The sequence below is a fragment of the Silene latifolia genome, unplaced genomic scaffold (assembly GCF_048544455.1).
Source record: "Silene latifolia isolate original U9 population unplaced genomic scaffold, ASM4854445v1 scaffold_430, whole genome shotgun sequence".
Lineage (NCBI taxonomy): Eukaryota > Viridiplantae > Streptophyta > Magnoliopsida > Caryophyllales > Caryophyllaceae > Silene > Silene latifolia.
Genome location: NW_027413351.1, coordinates 4,570 through 22,709, shown reverse-complemented (window position 1 = coordinate 22,709; position 18,140 = coordinate 4,570). Strand labels below are relative to the sequence as shown.

The 18,140-nt window shown below is 35.7% G+C and overlaps 1 protein-coding gene across 1 annotated transcript; it reads left to right on the top strand.

The window, feature by feature from the left end:
- The first annotated feature begins 7,722 nt into the window (after window positions 1–7,722).
- Window positions 7,723–17,807, top strand: LOC141639537 (uncharacterized). The gene is made up of 8 exons (XM_074448645.1): window positions 7,723–8,729; window positions 8,840–8,936; window positions 9,387–10,403; window positions 10,468–10,546; window positions 10,630–11,860; window positions 11,927–12,236; window positions 17,052–17,234; window positions 17,688–17,807. The coding sequence occupies exons 1-8, from the start codon at window positions 7,723–7,725 to the stop codon at window positions 17,805–17,807; spliced, it is 4,044 nt and encodes a 1,347-aa protein (XP_074304746.1).
- Window positions 17,808–18,140: the final 333 nt, after the last annotated feature.

Genomic DNA, 18,140 nt, shown 5'->3' with positions numbered 1-18,140 from the left:
TCATGGAAATTTATTATGTTGTCACATGAAATTTTAAAAGATGTGTGTAAAATATTTGGCTATAATAAAGTCTTTATGCATGATTTATGAATTTTGATGAAAAATCACATAAATAGTGACTTTAATTAGTAAAAATGCTAAAACATACTTCATGACTAAGGAAAAACGTCACATGTTGCATTTTATCATATGTTTCAGATATAAAGTGAAAAGTTGATAAAAATAATTTTTCTCATATTTTTATGGTCATAATTGTTAAAACCGATAAACCGTAACATTGTTTTTCTCGATAAATTTTCGAAATTTTTTAACCTAAGTTTTGAATATTATGAGTGTCATGGTATTTTTCCAGAATGTTCATAAGTTTAAATTTCAAATTTTGAATTTATTTGAAATTTTTATGATTTAATTTGAAGTTTATGGCAAAATTTTGTATTTTAAGTCCATTTATGAACAATATTAAGAAATATAAGTTAATTATTGTCAATATGTTATTAGAGACTAATTTTGAGTCCTAAGTTGGTTAGGGTAATTAACTTGTACATAAATATGAATTTATGTAATTATTGTGATTTTAAAAGGTTAAATCACGCAAATCCCTAAAAACCGATTAATATACGATATTGGCTCCTTAAAGGCGACTTAGCATAAAATTGGGCATGTTCATACATATTATAATGCTGCATTTTATTTATGATTGTCATATTTTAATTTTATGTAATTTTTTGAATTATGTAATTTTACTTAGTATGGTCTTAGTTTTAATTGGTATTACCCGAAATGTATGGGAATATCGATTCGGTTGTAATTTATTGTGATCTCATATCACCGTTTTGTAATTTAATAGATTTATTTTATTTTAATTACAAATGTATAATAGGAAATTATGTAATTCAATATGTAATTTATTTATTCCGGAGTTCCTTGAAGACGATGCCACTCGAGAAGGCGATCCATCAAAGAAAGTGTTGCCTTGAAATGCGTGCCAAAACCGAAGTTCAAGGGACCAAAGGAGTTGGTTTCCGAATTTATAAAATAGTTTATTAGATTTACTATTTTAGGAAGGCCATACTAGGATTTTATTTTTTATGCTTTGCATTTTATTTATATGTTGCATGCCTCGCTAAATCGCCATAACTAAAACATGCATTATCTTTTTAGTCGAGTTTATCGACCGTGTCAATTACAATTATCGTAGTTCACCGCTTTCGTTCACTTAAAACGTGATAGAAAATAAATTGACATGACCTCTCGCTAAAATAAACAATTGAGACTTAGCCTTACCAAAAAGTAGAAACCATGAAAACCTATTTCGTGAGGGAGTGCACTCGGCTTTACCGGGGTACAAACCATGTTACGTAGGGGAAGTGGGTGATAAATGTCTACCCACCGAATTTATAAAGATGAGGGTTGTATTCGGCTTTACCGATGCCCAAGTTGATGTAAATTTGGATCATGGACACATTTATTCGAAATTTGGGTTGAACTCAACGAAAGTATTCTCGACGGTTGCCGGATGTGTTTCGGGCTAAAGATGAATATTAATGTAAATTTATCGACCAAGAGTTCTAAAAGTAGAATTGATTAAAGAGTTAATCCACCGAGTTATATTGATAAGGGTTGTATTCGGCTTTACCGATGCCTAAGTTAATATGAATTTGGGTCTTGGAATCATTTATCATAGTTGGGTAGAGGTCACTATGTAAATACTTCACTTGTTATTTACAAGTACTAATAAAACGATAAATGTTAAGTTTTCCACTATTCCGTTATCATATTGTTCTATTTCTTTACCACAATTCATATACGATATCATTTCGTTTTTAGTTCAAATCTCCATTAAAATATCGTAACTAAAGACAAAATTTGAATTTTTCTTCTAAAAACCTCGTATTATCCATTGTAAGGATCTCTTGTGAAGAGTATAGATAAAAGTTATTTCTGATCAAAAGGGTTTTTGATTCTTGACTAACATATCTACTTACAATGAATTTTTTCTCATATGCTTAATTGATTTAAGTACTTTGAAACGTTACATCATTTTGGTAACTAGATTTGCTTGAAATCAAAATTGACAAAAATACCGCAACCACTTCAATGAAAGTTTTAAGACTAAACAAACGAATGAAGAGTAGTCTTCATGAATTTCAATTTTGCTTCTCTTAGCAAAGACACATTGAAATGAGTGGGAGCATTCTCTTAAACCGTTAAGAAAAGGATAAGGTTTTAAAGAAGTAAAATTAGAATGGAATTGATACAAGGTAATGTTAAAAGTACAGTTATTGAGAATAACGATACTAAACCTATCAATCCCGACCGATAAAGTTTCCATTGTCTTAAATCATCTGTATTTTGCATGTCAGTACAGTAGGAGAGTTTTGATGTTTCTGCAGCAGCATACGGGATGCAGCTTCCCTTTGGTGATTGATCTTGACTGGTGGTCTAGTAGGGGAGGCACTAATGTCCAGAGAGGGGTGCAGATTGCTCTCTTCTTGGGGGCAATCTACTCTATTTGGTATCAACGAAATAAATGCAGGATTGATGCAGTCTTAGTGCACCCAAATCAGATTGCTTTGCAGGTTATAGAGGGTGTGAGAAACAGAACTAGGGGACGAGAGAAGGAGATTAAGAATGCTAATGATGTAAATTGGTTATGTCATAGATACCTTATGTAACTAGGGGTTTGCATTACATGTAAATCCTACATTTTTTATATATATATTACTCACATTCTACCAAAAAAAAAATTGTTGGACGCTAGAAAGGAAACTACCCCAAATTATTGAAGAATCAACAAGTTAGTTGTGGGACATCTAATGGGACCTTATTCTTTAAATGTTTATTTGATTGACATAAATTTTACTAGTACTACTTCGTCAATATTAGAAACCGGTGGTGGTTTTCATCATTGTATTTAATACATAGGATGATTAGAATATGACGACTAGCAACGATGATGTTGAGAGATAGAGTTATTGTGTACTCAATCTAGTTTTTGGGTTTAGAGTTGTACTTAATTGTGACTATTAAGTGCATAAACTCTAAATAAGAATATAAACTTGTTAAGATACAAAAGAGGTTTCACTTTTGTGACCCTATACACCATGATTTGATATATGGCTAGCCCATTATCAAGGTGATTATATTCTAAACCAAACTAAAATGATATATCATGTAGATGATACAAGACTCAAATTGGTAACTCAAGATTGAACCTTAGATTCTGGAATGATGAACGCAAAGAGTTATCGAGTACTCTTGAAACCATTAGATCTTATGGTATATGCGGATCTTGTATTCAAAGCAAGATGTCTCGTGCCTTTTGGTTGAAAAGGAGATCGAGGTTGTAAATCATTGATCCAAAATAGGTTGATCATTTTCTTTTACCAACGATTTAAGTTGACGCTAATGTGTTCACTTAATAAGGTAAAAAGAGAAATCTTTGAAGAAGTTCAAAGAGTTCAAAGAATCACGATTTAGCCGTGATGGGATTATCAAAGTGAAGACTTTGATATAAGCCAAAGGAAATGTGATATAGTATCACAAATTAATCTCTCTTAGCACGCATTATGGGATAATGTGTAGTTGGATAAAGAATTCAAACGATATTCGATATGGTTTGGATTTCAATCAAGTTACTTTGAGTTACTTGATCCTTTTGGGGATTTTATCATTTTGTCTAAATTATTTTTCCACTGAATCTAAAACGAATCATATGAGATATGAAATGGTAGGGTACCATGTTTGTAAGTTTTCAAAAGAAACAAATGCTCATTTTTCCTTACTATAATCACGAGTACAACGAGATTGTGGCTTGTGAAGCTGTCTTTCTAGAATACAAGTTTATCTCTAGAAGACAGAGTGGGAGAAATTATTCAAGAGCCACAAAGAATGTTATGTCGCAAGAAACTGGTCTTTCTTGGCTACATGAGACGTTTTGTGTAAGACGTTGTTACTTTTAGAAAGTAAAGAGCTTGCAACTTACAAAGAAATTGTTTGATTCAAGTTGATTACTTCTGGAAAGTTATGAACATATGACTTACATGAGTGGGAAGAAGTCACAACTCAATACAAGGCTTAGAGCCATGAAAATCCGAAATAAATTCCGAGTGGAATTATTGGATATCAAAGAGAGATATCAAAGCTTGATTAGTTGCAAAGTGTTTTGCACTATTCGGATCTTCTTAGGGATTTTGTTTCATTATGATGACATACATATAGCAAGTGAATCTAAAACCCACTTCTTCAATTAGAAGGAATGTATTCAATACATGTCTTGAGTTTTGTAGATTCTTGCAATCCTAAGATAATGTGAAACTTAAGAGAGGGTCTTAAGTAGAACATCAAAGAGTTGGAATCAATGTTTTGATCATGTTATAAAAATTTTCTTGATAAGTCGAGAAGTTGTGATTATGCATGGAGTTTAGTGGGAGTTACGGTAATTTTAATTAGTCTAATATATGGATGACATATTGATCATTGGGAATGATTTAAGACTTTTGGAGTATTATAATACATCTTAATATCCGGATTTATGGAGATAAATCCACATGATATTAGCGTCAAATAAGAAGTCTTATGTTGATAAGATTCATGACTAGTTCAATCGAGTTGAACATATTTGATTGATTTCAATTGCTTCCGCTGCCGGATCAATTAAATAAGTAATGATGTATAACACTTCATATGCCTTGAGTATGATGAATTGTTTCAAATCGAATTTAAGTAATAATTACCAAGTAAGTCATAAAGATTACCCTTAAGTGCTTGCAGAAGCATTAAGGATGTAAAGCAAAGTGTTTTTGATGCAATTTTGTGTAAGGGTGTTACACAAATGACAATTGACAAATGAGATTGCGCATGGTTTCCGACAAAACCATAATCAAAACACATTATGATGGTTAAGATACCATTGTGGCTATGTTATTTAAGAAATAGATTTTCTAGAATCGTTCTAGGCAATAAAGAACAATGAGAAATATTTACAACGGAAATTGAGTACACTTGCAATCATGGGATGTGCAAGAGGGATGAGTCCCGCATTAATCGCGTGAAAACAAAGGGAGCTATTTTAAGGCAAGAAAGCCTATGTCTAGATTGGATCTAGACACGTACTCAGAAAGTTTTGTAATGCAAATGTATATATTACAAAGGAAAACGAGTATGTAGTAAGGTTGAGTAAGGTACAAGAAGTTGATAAAACCTACTAACCAAAGCCTTCTCATAGGCTTAACATGATGAGTCATGTCATTTCAATTGAATTGAGATGAACAACTACATTCAAGATCAAACTGGATTATGGAATATGAAGTAGTAATCAGGTATTGACTATTCATATGTGATAATCACATTTGTCGTTCGAGTTTTTAAAATCTAAAAACTCCTTTTATACCTTGTTACATCCAAACGGGTTGTAGAGACAATATTGAACCCCGTTAAAGTGAACCCGGATTAACATGGTATTCGCCCATAGTCACTTATATGAGGTGACGTCTCGAAGTGACTAGAGTGTGATGCGATTGATGGCAAGTTCAAGTGCCATAGAGTCATGTGAGATGACTAGTCGATCACATAGGCAGACTGTTAGGAACACTTTGTCGGGCTAATGACCGCTTATAGAGTTCTGGCAAATTTATATAGCCTGGTCGTGGCGAGAGCTACTATAGTATTCTAATGAGTCGATTATTTTGACTAAAGACTATTCGCCTAAGGTGGTACAGTTACAGATTAACTTTGATTTATGTTACTACGACCTTCGTAAATGGGGTCAAATGGGCATATTTTGGGTTATGATAGTTGTGGCTAGTCGAAGGGAATAACTGCGATAGGAATTGTCCACCCTTTGTCAGGGTTATAACAATATCTCAGGGCCACTCGAGGAGTAATGAACTGGAAATGCGTGGCCACGCTCGGAAGGTATCTATGGTAGATAAATCCGGTCAATCAGTTATTCTCCAGATCGAGGAAACCACTCTTGATATGATCACTTGCAAGTACGACCTGAAAGACAGTTTGCATTGAGTGGGAGATAGTAATAGGACAAGAGAATTGGTGACGCACACTTGTCGAGGACAAGTGGGAGATTGTTTGAATAAGTGTCCTCCGACAATAATGCGATCACAACTGTCGATCATGATGATCACATGTTTAAATCTTATTTTAAGAATACATGTGGGATGTAATATTTTACTATCAACTGGTCCACACATATCGGTAATGATTGGCTGACTAGAGTTTGACATTACTGTCGTGCGACGGTGGTGATCAGTTGATCCCCTTAGGTCATACCTATAGGGAAATACTCTTAATTGATTATTTAATTAATCGTATGCCGATACGAGTTAATTAAATTGCTTAAAATTGACGGATGATTTTGTGAGTAAAGTTAACGTGTCTTATTGTAATTTGATTAAATGAGATACGGTCTAAGTAATCGAATTGTGTTATTACTTAGATAATATTATTGTTTACGAAACAATTAAAATAGAATAAATAATTTATTATAAATACAAGTTGTTGTAGTTTATAATTATATGACCCATTTTGGTACAAGTAATTATGAATTACTAATTATTTTTGTATGTGACATATTTAATTATATGATGATTTTTAATATGTTAAAAATACATTATAATGTAACATGTTAAGTAACATGTCACATATGTGACAATTGACAAATGACAAAAATAAAATGGACCACCATATTATATAGGGGGCCGAAATTAGAGGGTTTTAGGGTTGTTTTGTTTGAATTATTTTATTCTACAAACACAATCATAACCCTAGAGTGTAGGCATGCAAGGCTAAACTTTTTGAGAAGAACAAACCTATAACTAGGGTTGCATGCTAGTCTCTTGTGAGGAGCAAAAATAAAAGGCATTGCGCATGCTACCCAAGGCTTGAGATTTTCGGCCACTATGGGTAAAAAGAGGAGAGTTTTTCTTTTCAATCATTCATTCACATCTTTTATAAAAATTTCTAGTGTAAGAAATTATTTTCTCTCTATATTTTGTGAAATATTTTAGAGATATAAAACTCACAATAATCATCTCCTCTTAACCGAAATAGAGGACAACAAATTAATATTTTGTGTCAAAATTTTAAGTAAGACTAATCCTAATACTAGATCTCATTATTTTTAGTCTTTAAGAGGTTTCCTTTGGTATATGCTTTTGGGAGAGATTCTAAACTTGAATCTTGTTCATCCATTGTTGGAAAGCTCAAGAACTAACAAGAAGGACATCTTGTTGGTACCCATAAATCCGAAATTATCTTAGTAAGGGTTGATGATTTCTTCTCTTTTTAATTTATGTTTGCATGCATAAGATTTGTAATCATTTTATGACTAAATAATTTCTCACATATATGAATATGTTAAATAATGAGATTAATGAATTTCTAACACAATTATAAAGTGATGTTGAGTTGATGAACTCTCCGAAAGGAATGTCAATTACCAAGTACACTCATCTAATCTAAAATCTATTAGTCAATCTATTAGATAGTCCTCCTTCTACTTCAAAATCATTATTTGTGTCTCATAAGCTATCTTTGAATATCTAGTGTATTTATTCAAAAGATAGAGTGGGGGAAAAATGAAGACACAAAAATTAAAATCAAAGTTTATGTATACAAAGGCATAGGAAAAAGATGAGAGAGAAACCTAGAGACAAAAAAGCTCTAAAATTCATGACCTAAAAATTCCTTCTACCTGCAATAACTATGACGGCGTTCAAAAATTCACAAAACCGCTTTACTCCTTTACGTTCAACCACTAAATCTTCTCTAAATTCAGCTAAAGCTTCAGTAGTGCAATCTCCAACTAATGGTGGTCCTAAAGGTGGTAACTTTCCTGGTCATTCACCATCAGATACTGGTAGAACAAGAGCAATGAATGATATTCAGGTTATTCCTGTCCTGAATTTGTCTGAAGGAGAGACAGTTCTAACTGATAGCTGGTATGTTAGGCATGGTGGAAAGGACATCCCAGTTATGGAACCAATTTTGGAAGAAGAGGACACGTCTGAACTGCTTCAGTTTACAACAGAGGATATCAAACCTGAGGTAGAATTCTGGAACCATTCTGTTATATGTTACATTCTCGGTGCTAACCCACCTTGGGATATCGTTGAGAATTATGTTTATAATGTCTGGGAGCAGTTTGGTATAGATAAGGTTTCGTTCCTTGATAATGGGGTTTTCATTGTAAAATTTTCTAAGAAAATAGGGAAAGATGCTTTACTTCGTTCTGGTTATTATATGTTTGACAATAAACCTGTTATTAGTAAGCCTTGGGTACCGGATATGGAGTTAGTTAAGGAAAAGGTTGCAGTTGTCCCAGTTTGGATTAAGTTGTATGGTATCCCTCTAAAATTTTGGGGCAATTGTTTATCTAAAATTGCTGGTCTGGTAGGCAAATTTGTTAAAATGGATGGTGACACTCAGGATAAAATTCGCCTTAGCTATGCTAGGGTTATGGTTGAACTACCTATGGATCAGGAGTTGACTGAAAAGGTTAAATTCTTAGATGAGTCTGGTAATTTGGTGACTGTCAAAGTTGAATATGAATGGAGGCCTATCTCCTGCTCAAGCTGTAATGGAATTGGGCATAACTCTGCTCAATGTAGGAAGCCTGATAAGAGGAGGCCTAAGGCTCCTTCTGTAAAGGCTCCCCCAAAACCGCAGAAATTTGGAGGCCATTGCAAAAGACACAAAAAGAACCAGAAGATGTTGTTACCCCTCCATCCCTGTTACCTGCCAATTTCCCTCCCTTGGCTACTGTTAGAGCTACACCTGTAGTCAAGTCCACTCCTGCTAAGCACATAATGCGTCTGAACAGGCAGGATGGGATTGTTGGAGTCAGATTATCTGGGAAATTCAGTCCATATACATTTGTGGATGCTTTGAAGAGTAACTCTGCTATTCAGGGGGGAGTGGTAGAGAGTTGAAAGGACCCCCCCCCCCCCCCTGACCCTGATATCAATGCATAGTCTGGGGTTTTGGAATGTACGGGGTCTGAATGACCTGAATAAGCAGAAAGTGGTGAAATGGTTTATGCACAATAATGGGGTGGATTTAGTTTGCTTGAGACAAAATTGAAACCTGGTAGCCTTTTGAAGAAGAATACCTCTATTTGTGATGGTTGGAGTGTCTCCACTAACTGTAGTTGGCATAAGGGTGGTAGAATTTGGGTGCTATGGAAGCCTACTTTGTTTGATATTCAGTTCTTATCATATAGTGCACAACATATTCATATGTTGGTTCATTCCCAAACTGATGATAAGAGATTTTATCTCACTTTTATTTATGCTTACAATGATCTTAATGGAAGAATTGATCTGTGGAATTTCTTGAAGAAGTTTTCTGAGGAGTGCACTGCACCCTAGCTTTGGCTAGGAGATTTCAATACTGTCCTCAGTCCAGTTGAAAGATTAGGTGGAAGCACCTCTGATGCTGAGATGGAGCACTTTCAGGACTGTGTTTCTATTTGTTGTATGGAAGATATTGATGCTACTGGTGCTCTTTTTACTTGGTCAAATAAGCAGGCTCCTGTGGATAGGGTGTATAGTAGACTTGATCGTGCTATGGGGAATCAGGAATGGTTAGATCTTTTTGGAGATAGTGTAGCTCATTTCCATCCTGAGGGTCTCTTTGATCACTGTCCCTGCACAATTATGGACAGGAATTTTGAAATTCATGGTAGGAAAAGTTTTAAGTACTTTATCATATGGGGGGCTGCACCAACTTTCAAAGCTCTTGTATCTGATAGTTGGTCCATGTCCTATCAGGGTACTAAGATGTTTGGCATTATAAAAAAACTTAATGCTCTGAAGCCTATTCTGAAAGCTCTCAATAAGGAGTGTCTTTCTGATATTGAAAACAATACTAACATAGCTAGTATAGCTCTAGAGACTATACAGAAAGCTCATATTGAGAATCCTGGTGATGCTACTCTCTTACAGCAGGAACTGGACCTGCCCATGATCTTAAGGATCTCATTCTTTGCCAGAGATAGTTTTCTGATTCAAAAGGCAAAAGTGCAATGGTCATTGGAGGGAGATCTAAATACTTCTTATTTTCATCACTCTATCAAAAAAAGGGTGATGATGAACAAGGTCTTCCAAATTGAAGATAAAGATGGTGTCATGTGTACTGATGGGGCAGCAATTCAGAATGCTTTTCTGGTTTATTACCAGGAACTATTGGGAACTCACAATACAACTGTTGATGTTAATATCAATGTTGTAAGGCAAGGACAATGTTGTACTCAGGCACATTGGTTCCTAATGAATAGTCTTGTCATAGTTGAGGAGGTCAAGAAATGTCTGTTCAGTATTCCAGCTAATAAATCCCCTGGGCCTGATGGGTATTCTAGTCAGTTCTATAGGGATGCTTGGGACATTGTGGGGGGCTGATATTTGTGCAGCAGTTATTGATTTTTTTGACACTGGCAAGCTCTTAACACAGATAAATGCCACTGTTATCACTTTGATCCCTAAAATTGATAGACCTGTAAGTGTGAAGCATTACAGACCTATATCTTACTGTAATGTGAGTTACAAAGTTATTTCAAAGTTACTCTGCTCTAGGCTGGCTCTGGTTCTTCCTGACCTGATTTCCAAGACACAGGGTGCTTTTTTAAAGGGAGAAGCATATTGGAAAATATCTTGATATGTCAAGATCTTATTAGGCAGTATAGCAGAGGGAAAGCTTCCCCTCGTTGTCTCTTTAAGCTTGATCTCCAAAAAGCTTATGATTTAATTGAGTGGACTTTTGTTGACCAGATGTTAGAGGCCCTTCATTTCCCTGAAAAGTTTAGAAGGATGATTATGCTTTGTATTTCTACTCCTACCTACACTCTTAATCTTAATGGTGCACAATTTGGCTATTTCCCTGGTAGGAGAGGGCTTAGGCAAGGAGATCCTATCTCTCCTTTAATCTTTTGCATTTGCATGGAATATTTATCAAGAATTATGGAGTTTGCAACTAGGAAATGGTACTTCAGATATCATCCTATATGTAAGAGTTTGAAACTTACTCACTTACTCTTTGCTGATGACCTACTCATGTTCAGTAAAGGAGATGTGCAGTCTATCATGCTTATCCTCGGGGTGCTGGCTACCTTTTCTGGTTCCTCTGGACTCAAGGTCAATGCTTCTAAATCAGAAGTGGTTTATAATGGGGTTCCTGATTCTTTAAAGCTTGATATTGCTCAGGTTTCTGGATTTCAAGAGGGTAAGCTCCCTTTTAAATACCTTGGTATTCCAATTCAACCTGGTAGACTTACAAAAGCTGACTGTAATGTTCTTCTGGAGAAGATTGTTTCAAAGATTAGAGGTATAGGGGCTAGGAAATTGAGTTATGCTGGGAGACTAGTTCTTATAAAATCAGTTCTGAATACATTACATAACTACTGGGCATCCATCTTTTTGATTCCTAAGGGAGTTATCAAGAGAATTGAGAGTATTTGCAGGAATTTCTTATGGTGTGGGGGCTCAGACTATAACAGGGCACCTTTGGTGGCGTGGCAGGATGTGTGCTGCAGCAAAAAGGAAGGTGGCTTGGGTATAAAAGAAGCAGGGGTGTGTAATATAGCTAGTGTGGGTAAACTAGTGAACTGGATCTATACAAAAGCTGACAGATTGTGGGTTCTATGGATTGATCATGTCTATATGAAAGGGGCTGATTGGGAAACATATCATCCTCCTCCTGTTTCTAATTGGAATTGGAGGAACATTTGCAAGATCAAGGATAGGTTAGCTGGAGGTTATCAAGGTAACTGCTGGGTTGCATCTACTGGTGGTTATTCTATTAGTTCAGGATACCAATGGTTACAGGCTATACACCCACCTGTCCCATGGTATCATGATGTCTGGGATTCTTGGGTTCTCCCTAAGTAAGCTTTTGTTGGTTGGCTTATTCATAGGAATGCTTTAAACACAAGATCTAAACTGTATAAGCTAGGCCTGAGTTCTACTGCTACTTGTGTCATTTGTGAGATGGGGGAGGAGACACATGATCACCTATTCTGGGATTGTGTCTACGCATCAAAAATTATAGCAGGATTAGAAACTTGGCTGCAGCTGAAGCTCAATGACCAGTCTGGTTCTTATTCTAAGTTGCAGCAGAGAGTGTGCAGGGTAGTTAAAAGTGCAGTTCTGTATGCTATCTGGTTGGAAAGGAACTCTGCTCGTCTAGATTTGTCTATTTGCAGGCCTGAAAGATTGCTTCAACAGGTTCAAAAACAAGTGCATGGGAGGCTAGTGGAGAAACTAAGAAATTGTACTATGCCTAGTGATTGTGGTTGGCTAAGTACCATAAATATTAGATGTTCATTTTGTACTTAGCTTAGATGGAGGTTGGTTTTTCTTGTAGAATGATTTTGATGTAATCGTTTATTATTAATACAAAAGCTCACATTTTACCAAAAAAAGAAAAAGAAAAATGAAGACACAAAGAATACAAAGAATAATTTGTATGCTTGAGTAAATGAGATCTATGAAAGAAAGAATGATGTGTATACCAAAATAGATAGTATACATGAATAAATGATATCTACATAACAAAGAGACAAAGTGAAGTAATCGAAAGAATATGTTCTTAAGATAACTACACGAGGAGACCAAAAGAAAGTTCTTGAAAAAAAATGACTAAAGAAAAGTCTCAACAAGAGATTTTGCTATTTTATGACCTAGATATAAATAGAGTTTCGAAATTGATATTTACTTAAGAGCCTAAATGAAACAAAGTTGCATCCTTGAATATAAATGAGATTTATGATTAAAAGTTGCAAAGAAAGATATGCCGATGTCTACAAGAGCTAAGTTAATTGTTAACCACGCTAGTGTTGTTACTAAACCTCATTATGAAAATGAAATGGTTAAACCTCCTTCCGAAAAGGGTATTTTGAGAAGGACGTGTATTAAATGGGATTTCACATTTAAATAATGACATTGCTACGCATCATTATAAAAATGAATGAGTTAGAGATTAAAATCTCTTTCCATAAGTTTAAGATTGAAAACTTTTCAAAATAGGTATTTTGAAAAGATATGTTGGAAACATATATGGTTTTATCTTAATAACTTGGCAAAGCAAAATTGATTTCAATTCTTGAAATATTTCGATTGAGTAGTCAAATACGAAACATGTGGAATTGAGTGGGAGTTTGAAATTATCATGTGAAGACATGAAATTGAGTGGGAGCAATCATCTTGTAAAATTTATAACTCATTACTCATTGAGAATGACGAGCTAGTACTGTCTTTCACAAAGAAGTATTTGAGTTTTCAATTGTGGATGAAAATGGACTAAGATGAATCCAATTACAACATGGAATGTTGGATAGGCATTGAGATATGCACATCAAATCAACGAGAAACGTAGGTTATTCATATCGATGAAAATGGAATTACCATAAGCAGTCACGGTCATTCATTGAACCTAAGAATGGTTGATTACATGATTAAAGATTACTAATGTTTCCGCCATTAGATATAATCATGCACATGTCCTATAATGAATCATATGCTTAAGAGCATGATGAGTCATTAGTAAGCCATATAAGAATCGTCATGAATTCTCGGGGAGAACTAATGAGCTATTCTAGTGTTTGATAGAACACTCTATTATGTGACAAGAAGTTGCACATATTGAAGTTTCGAAAGCGCGTAAGGATTTATAAAAATCCTAAGCTATTTAAGCTAAAAGGAGAAATAAGAAGTTTGAAAAGATACTTGGTTATAGTAAGAAGTTACTCAAAACTAGTATTTTCAAATTTGCTAGGACTTATGAGAAATGCTAGGCTAATCATCTTGACAATTGTTGCAAGATCCTACAAAACATATACCTGGTACATTATGAGTTGAAAGAACACTTGACTAGTGCAAGTTATGTCGTCCACCATAATTCGTTTGTTATATGATAAACAACAAGAAAGTTCTCTCAAAATAAAGAAACTAAACCTAGTTTGGGAAACTAGATATGTACTTGGTGAGATTCATGCTATGTAAGACAAACATGAAAATAAAGGAAAATGCAATTCAAGAGTTTGAACACATAGACACATGGTGTGTTAAAATCATGTTGCAAATAACTAGTGTTTACACACTTACAATATACATCACAAGGTGGTAATATGGTATTGACTACCCGAATGTGATGTCCACATTTGTCGTTTGAGTTATTATTAACTCACCTTATACTTTATTACATCCAAACGGGTTGTAGAGACAATTGAACCCCGTTAAAGTGAACACGGATTAGCATTGTACTCGCCCATAGTCACTTATATGAGGGGACGTCTGGAAGTGACTAGAGTGTGATGCGATTGATGGCAAGTTCAAGTTCCATGGAGTCATGTGAGATGACTAGTCGATCACATAGGCAGACTGTTAGGAACACTTTGTCGGGCTAATGACCGCTTATAGAGTTCTGGCAAATTTATATAGCCTGGTCGTGGCGAGAGCTACTATAGTATTCTAATGAGTCAATTCTTTGACTAAAGACTGTTCGCCTAAGGTGGCACAGTTTCAGATTAACTTTGATTTATGTAACTACGACCTTCGTAAATGGGGTCAAATGGGCATATTTTGGGTTATGATGGTTGTGACTAATCGAAGGGAATAGTGCGATAGGAATTGTCCACCCCTTGTCAGGGTTAAAACAATATCTCAGGGCCACTCGAGGAGTAATGAACTGGAAATGCGTGGCCACGCTCGGAAGGTATCTATGGTAGATAATTTCGATCAATCAGTTATTCTCTAGATCGAGGAAATCACTCTCGATATGATCACTTGCAAGTACGACCCGAAAGACACCTTGCATTGAGTGGGAGATAGTAATAGGACAAGAGAATTGGTGACGCACACTTGTCGAGGACAAGTGGGAGATTGTTGGAATAAGTGTCCTCCCACAATAATGCGATCACAATTGTCGATCATGATGATCACATGTTTAAATCTCATGTTTAAGAATACAAGAGGGAAAGTAATATTTTACAGTCAACTGGCCCACACATATCGGTAATGATTGGCTGACTAGACTTTGACATTACTGTCGTGCGACGGTGGTGAGCAGTTGATCCCCTTAGGTCATACCTATAGGGAAATACTCTTAATTGATTATTTAATTAATCGTATGTCGATACGAGTTAATTAAATTGCTTAAAATTGACGGATGATTTTGTGAGTAAAGTTAACGTGTCTTATTGTATTCGATTAAATTAGATATGGTCTAAGTAATCGAATTGTTTTATTACTTAGAATAAAATATTGTTTACTTAACAATTGAAACAGAATGAATAATTTATTATAAATACAAGTTGTTGTAATTTATAATTTGATAAACCATTTTGATACAAGTAATCAAGAATTACTAGTTAAATTTTGTATGTGACATATTTTATTAATATGTTGATTTTTAATATGTTAAAAATACATTATAATGTAACATGTCATGCAACATGTGACATATAACAAAATTGACAAATGACAAAATAAAATGGACCTTCCATTTTATGTGTATGTGCCGAAATGGAGGGAGTATTAGAGGATAAATTGTGTTGATTATTTTAATAACGAAAACACAATGATTATAGTCTAATTGTAGCTATACATGCCTAGTCTTATCTTGAGAAGAACACAAGACCATGCATTGGCCTATAATCCCCCTCCCAACCGGTTTTCTTCTAGAGAAAAAGCCAAGGGTTTTTTCATATACTTATTCATTACTTTACTTAATATTTTCTAGTGTTAGATTTTATTCCACTCTCTATTTTTGTGAAATAATTTTAGAGAAAGAAAGCTCACAAAATCCTCTTCTTTTGACCGAAATACAAGAGAACAAAAACACCATTTTTTGTGTCCAAATTTTAAGTAAGATTAGTATTATTACTAGTTCATAATAATATTAGTTATTAAGGGTGTTCCTTGGGTATAAAATTTTGGGAGAGATTCTAATTTGAATCTTAGTTCATCCATTGTTGGAAAGCTCAAGAACTAACAAGTAGGAGATCTTGTTGGTGCCCAATAAATCCGAAACGCCAATGTAAGAAGTGACGATTTCTTCTCTACTTTGTTTTATGTTTGCATGCATAAGATCTTGTTTTAATTTTATGACTAAATTAAACTATCATACTATGAATATGTATACTTATGAGATTAATGAATCCCTACAATTCTTTGCTTTATTATTTGGATCATCTCAAGTAGGTATAATCTCTTTTACCCTTGCTTAATTATTGTTAAAATCACATCATTTATTCATCATGTTTTGCTTTATTAGTATAATTGACACCCTTATTAACGTGTTAAACTTGATCATGAGTGAGTAGTCCTTTAGCTAGGATTAATGGGGAATTAGGGGAAGAAAACATGGGGATTGATCTATGCTTAATCTAATATGTTCTCATAATTAATTTGCTTGCTTGTTGTGATTCCAACCTATGCACATGTTATGTTTGATGAAATGCTAGACTATGAAACCTTGCATTTTTTGACGATCCCTTATCTTTTCAATGAGGCTTGTAAGTCATAAACCAACTCGAGCCTCATTAGACCATGCATAGAGTTGAGTAGGAGGAGACTAAGTCGACTTGTAGGTGTTGTACAGTCTAGACGACTCGGCTCCGGACCTAAATCTTCCTAGGGATTGTAAGATATACACTAACTCGATCCGTCATCCACTAGAACCATAGGCACATTCTTTTTAAGGTAGTGTACGGTGATGTATAGGGCCAAGCTATGGTTGGGTCCGAATGGAGGGATATCTTCGTCTGAGAAGATGACTGGGTTGTTCAGGTCGGGGACATCCCTTGTCATGTGTGCCACTACTTCTTCAGGAGAGGAGATGAAGGGAACTGTCAACTTTCCCAAGGATTGTAGTAAAGCTTGCCGATGTTTGAAGGATGTAGCAATCAGTTGCCAAATTGGAATTTCGGCCTTCGCTTTTTGCAGTTGTTTAAGGATCGAGTTTTCAGGAACCTAGGGTTAGGTGTCCGTGTCCGGGACAACCTGGTCATTCGTTATTGGAATGATTGTTATATTGTTCAGGTTTTGGTAGGGGCATTCGGACCTGGTAAGATGACTGATCTCTTTCGCTCGTTTGCCCTTTCTTGGAACCATGTAGACATCCTCTGCGTCGTCTCTCCAGATATCGTTGATTTCAGGATCCTGAGGGTACCTTTGAGGGGCATTCCTCGGTGGATAGTTCTTATGAGGGAAGTTTTTATGATGGTAATTCTTGTAGGGTTAATTATTGTGAGGTTGATTATTGTGAGGTGCATGCCCAAATGGTCGTGAAAGCAATCCTTTATGGTGAGGGTAGTTTTGGGCGTTTGGAGGACCCTTCCTCGGATGCGGTGTTGGTGTTGGTGGGTTGAAAACCAACTGGTGGTAAGCGTCCTCAAGTCAGGTAATCCTCTCTGAGAGAGTAGCTATGGCTTCCTCAACCTGTTGGAACATGGTGAGCATGGTCGCGGCGTTGAACACGGATATCCCGTTTGAGGTATCCTTCTCCAAGGCATTCACCTCGTCATCAATTGGTAAGATGAGGTGTGAGCAATCCAAGGTTGGGTCGTCATTAGAGATGGCATGGATTCCCAAGGGGTTTGTTTTGTTGTTTGGTTTTGTTTGTGGAAGTAAAGGTAATTCTCCTTTATTGATCATGTCTTGAATGATGTGTTTCAGCTTAAAGCATGCTTCCGTGTCATAAACCTTTCCCTGGTGATCCTGGCAATAGGCATTGGGATTCTAGAAACGGGTTTTCTTAGCCTCGGATGGGTCCAGAGTGGGCCCAATCGGTTGTAGTTTCTCTTGGTCCATGAGTCTTCTTTGGGCACTAGCATAGGTTGACCCCAAGTTGGTGAATATCGTTTTGAGGACGCTCAGTTTTCTATGTGGTTGGTTCGAGGATATTGACCTCATCAATTTTGTTCGTTTGAGCATGGGGGCGAGATCCAGTTGATGCAGTTCCTTGATAGCCTCTACCAATGATTCTGGCTAGGACACCCTTGCTGAGGTCGTCTTCAATGCGGGTCCCAAGGATTTGTAAGTCCTGGAACGTTTTTATGTTTTGGTATCTCAGCAGGTTGGCATAAACTGGGCGGAGATTGTTGACAAACTTCTCGACCAGAGTTGATT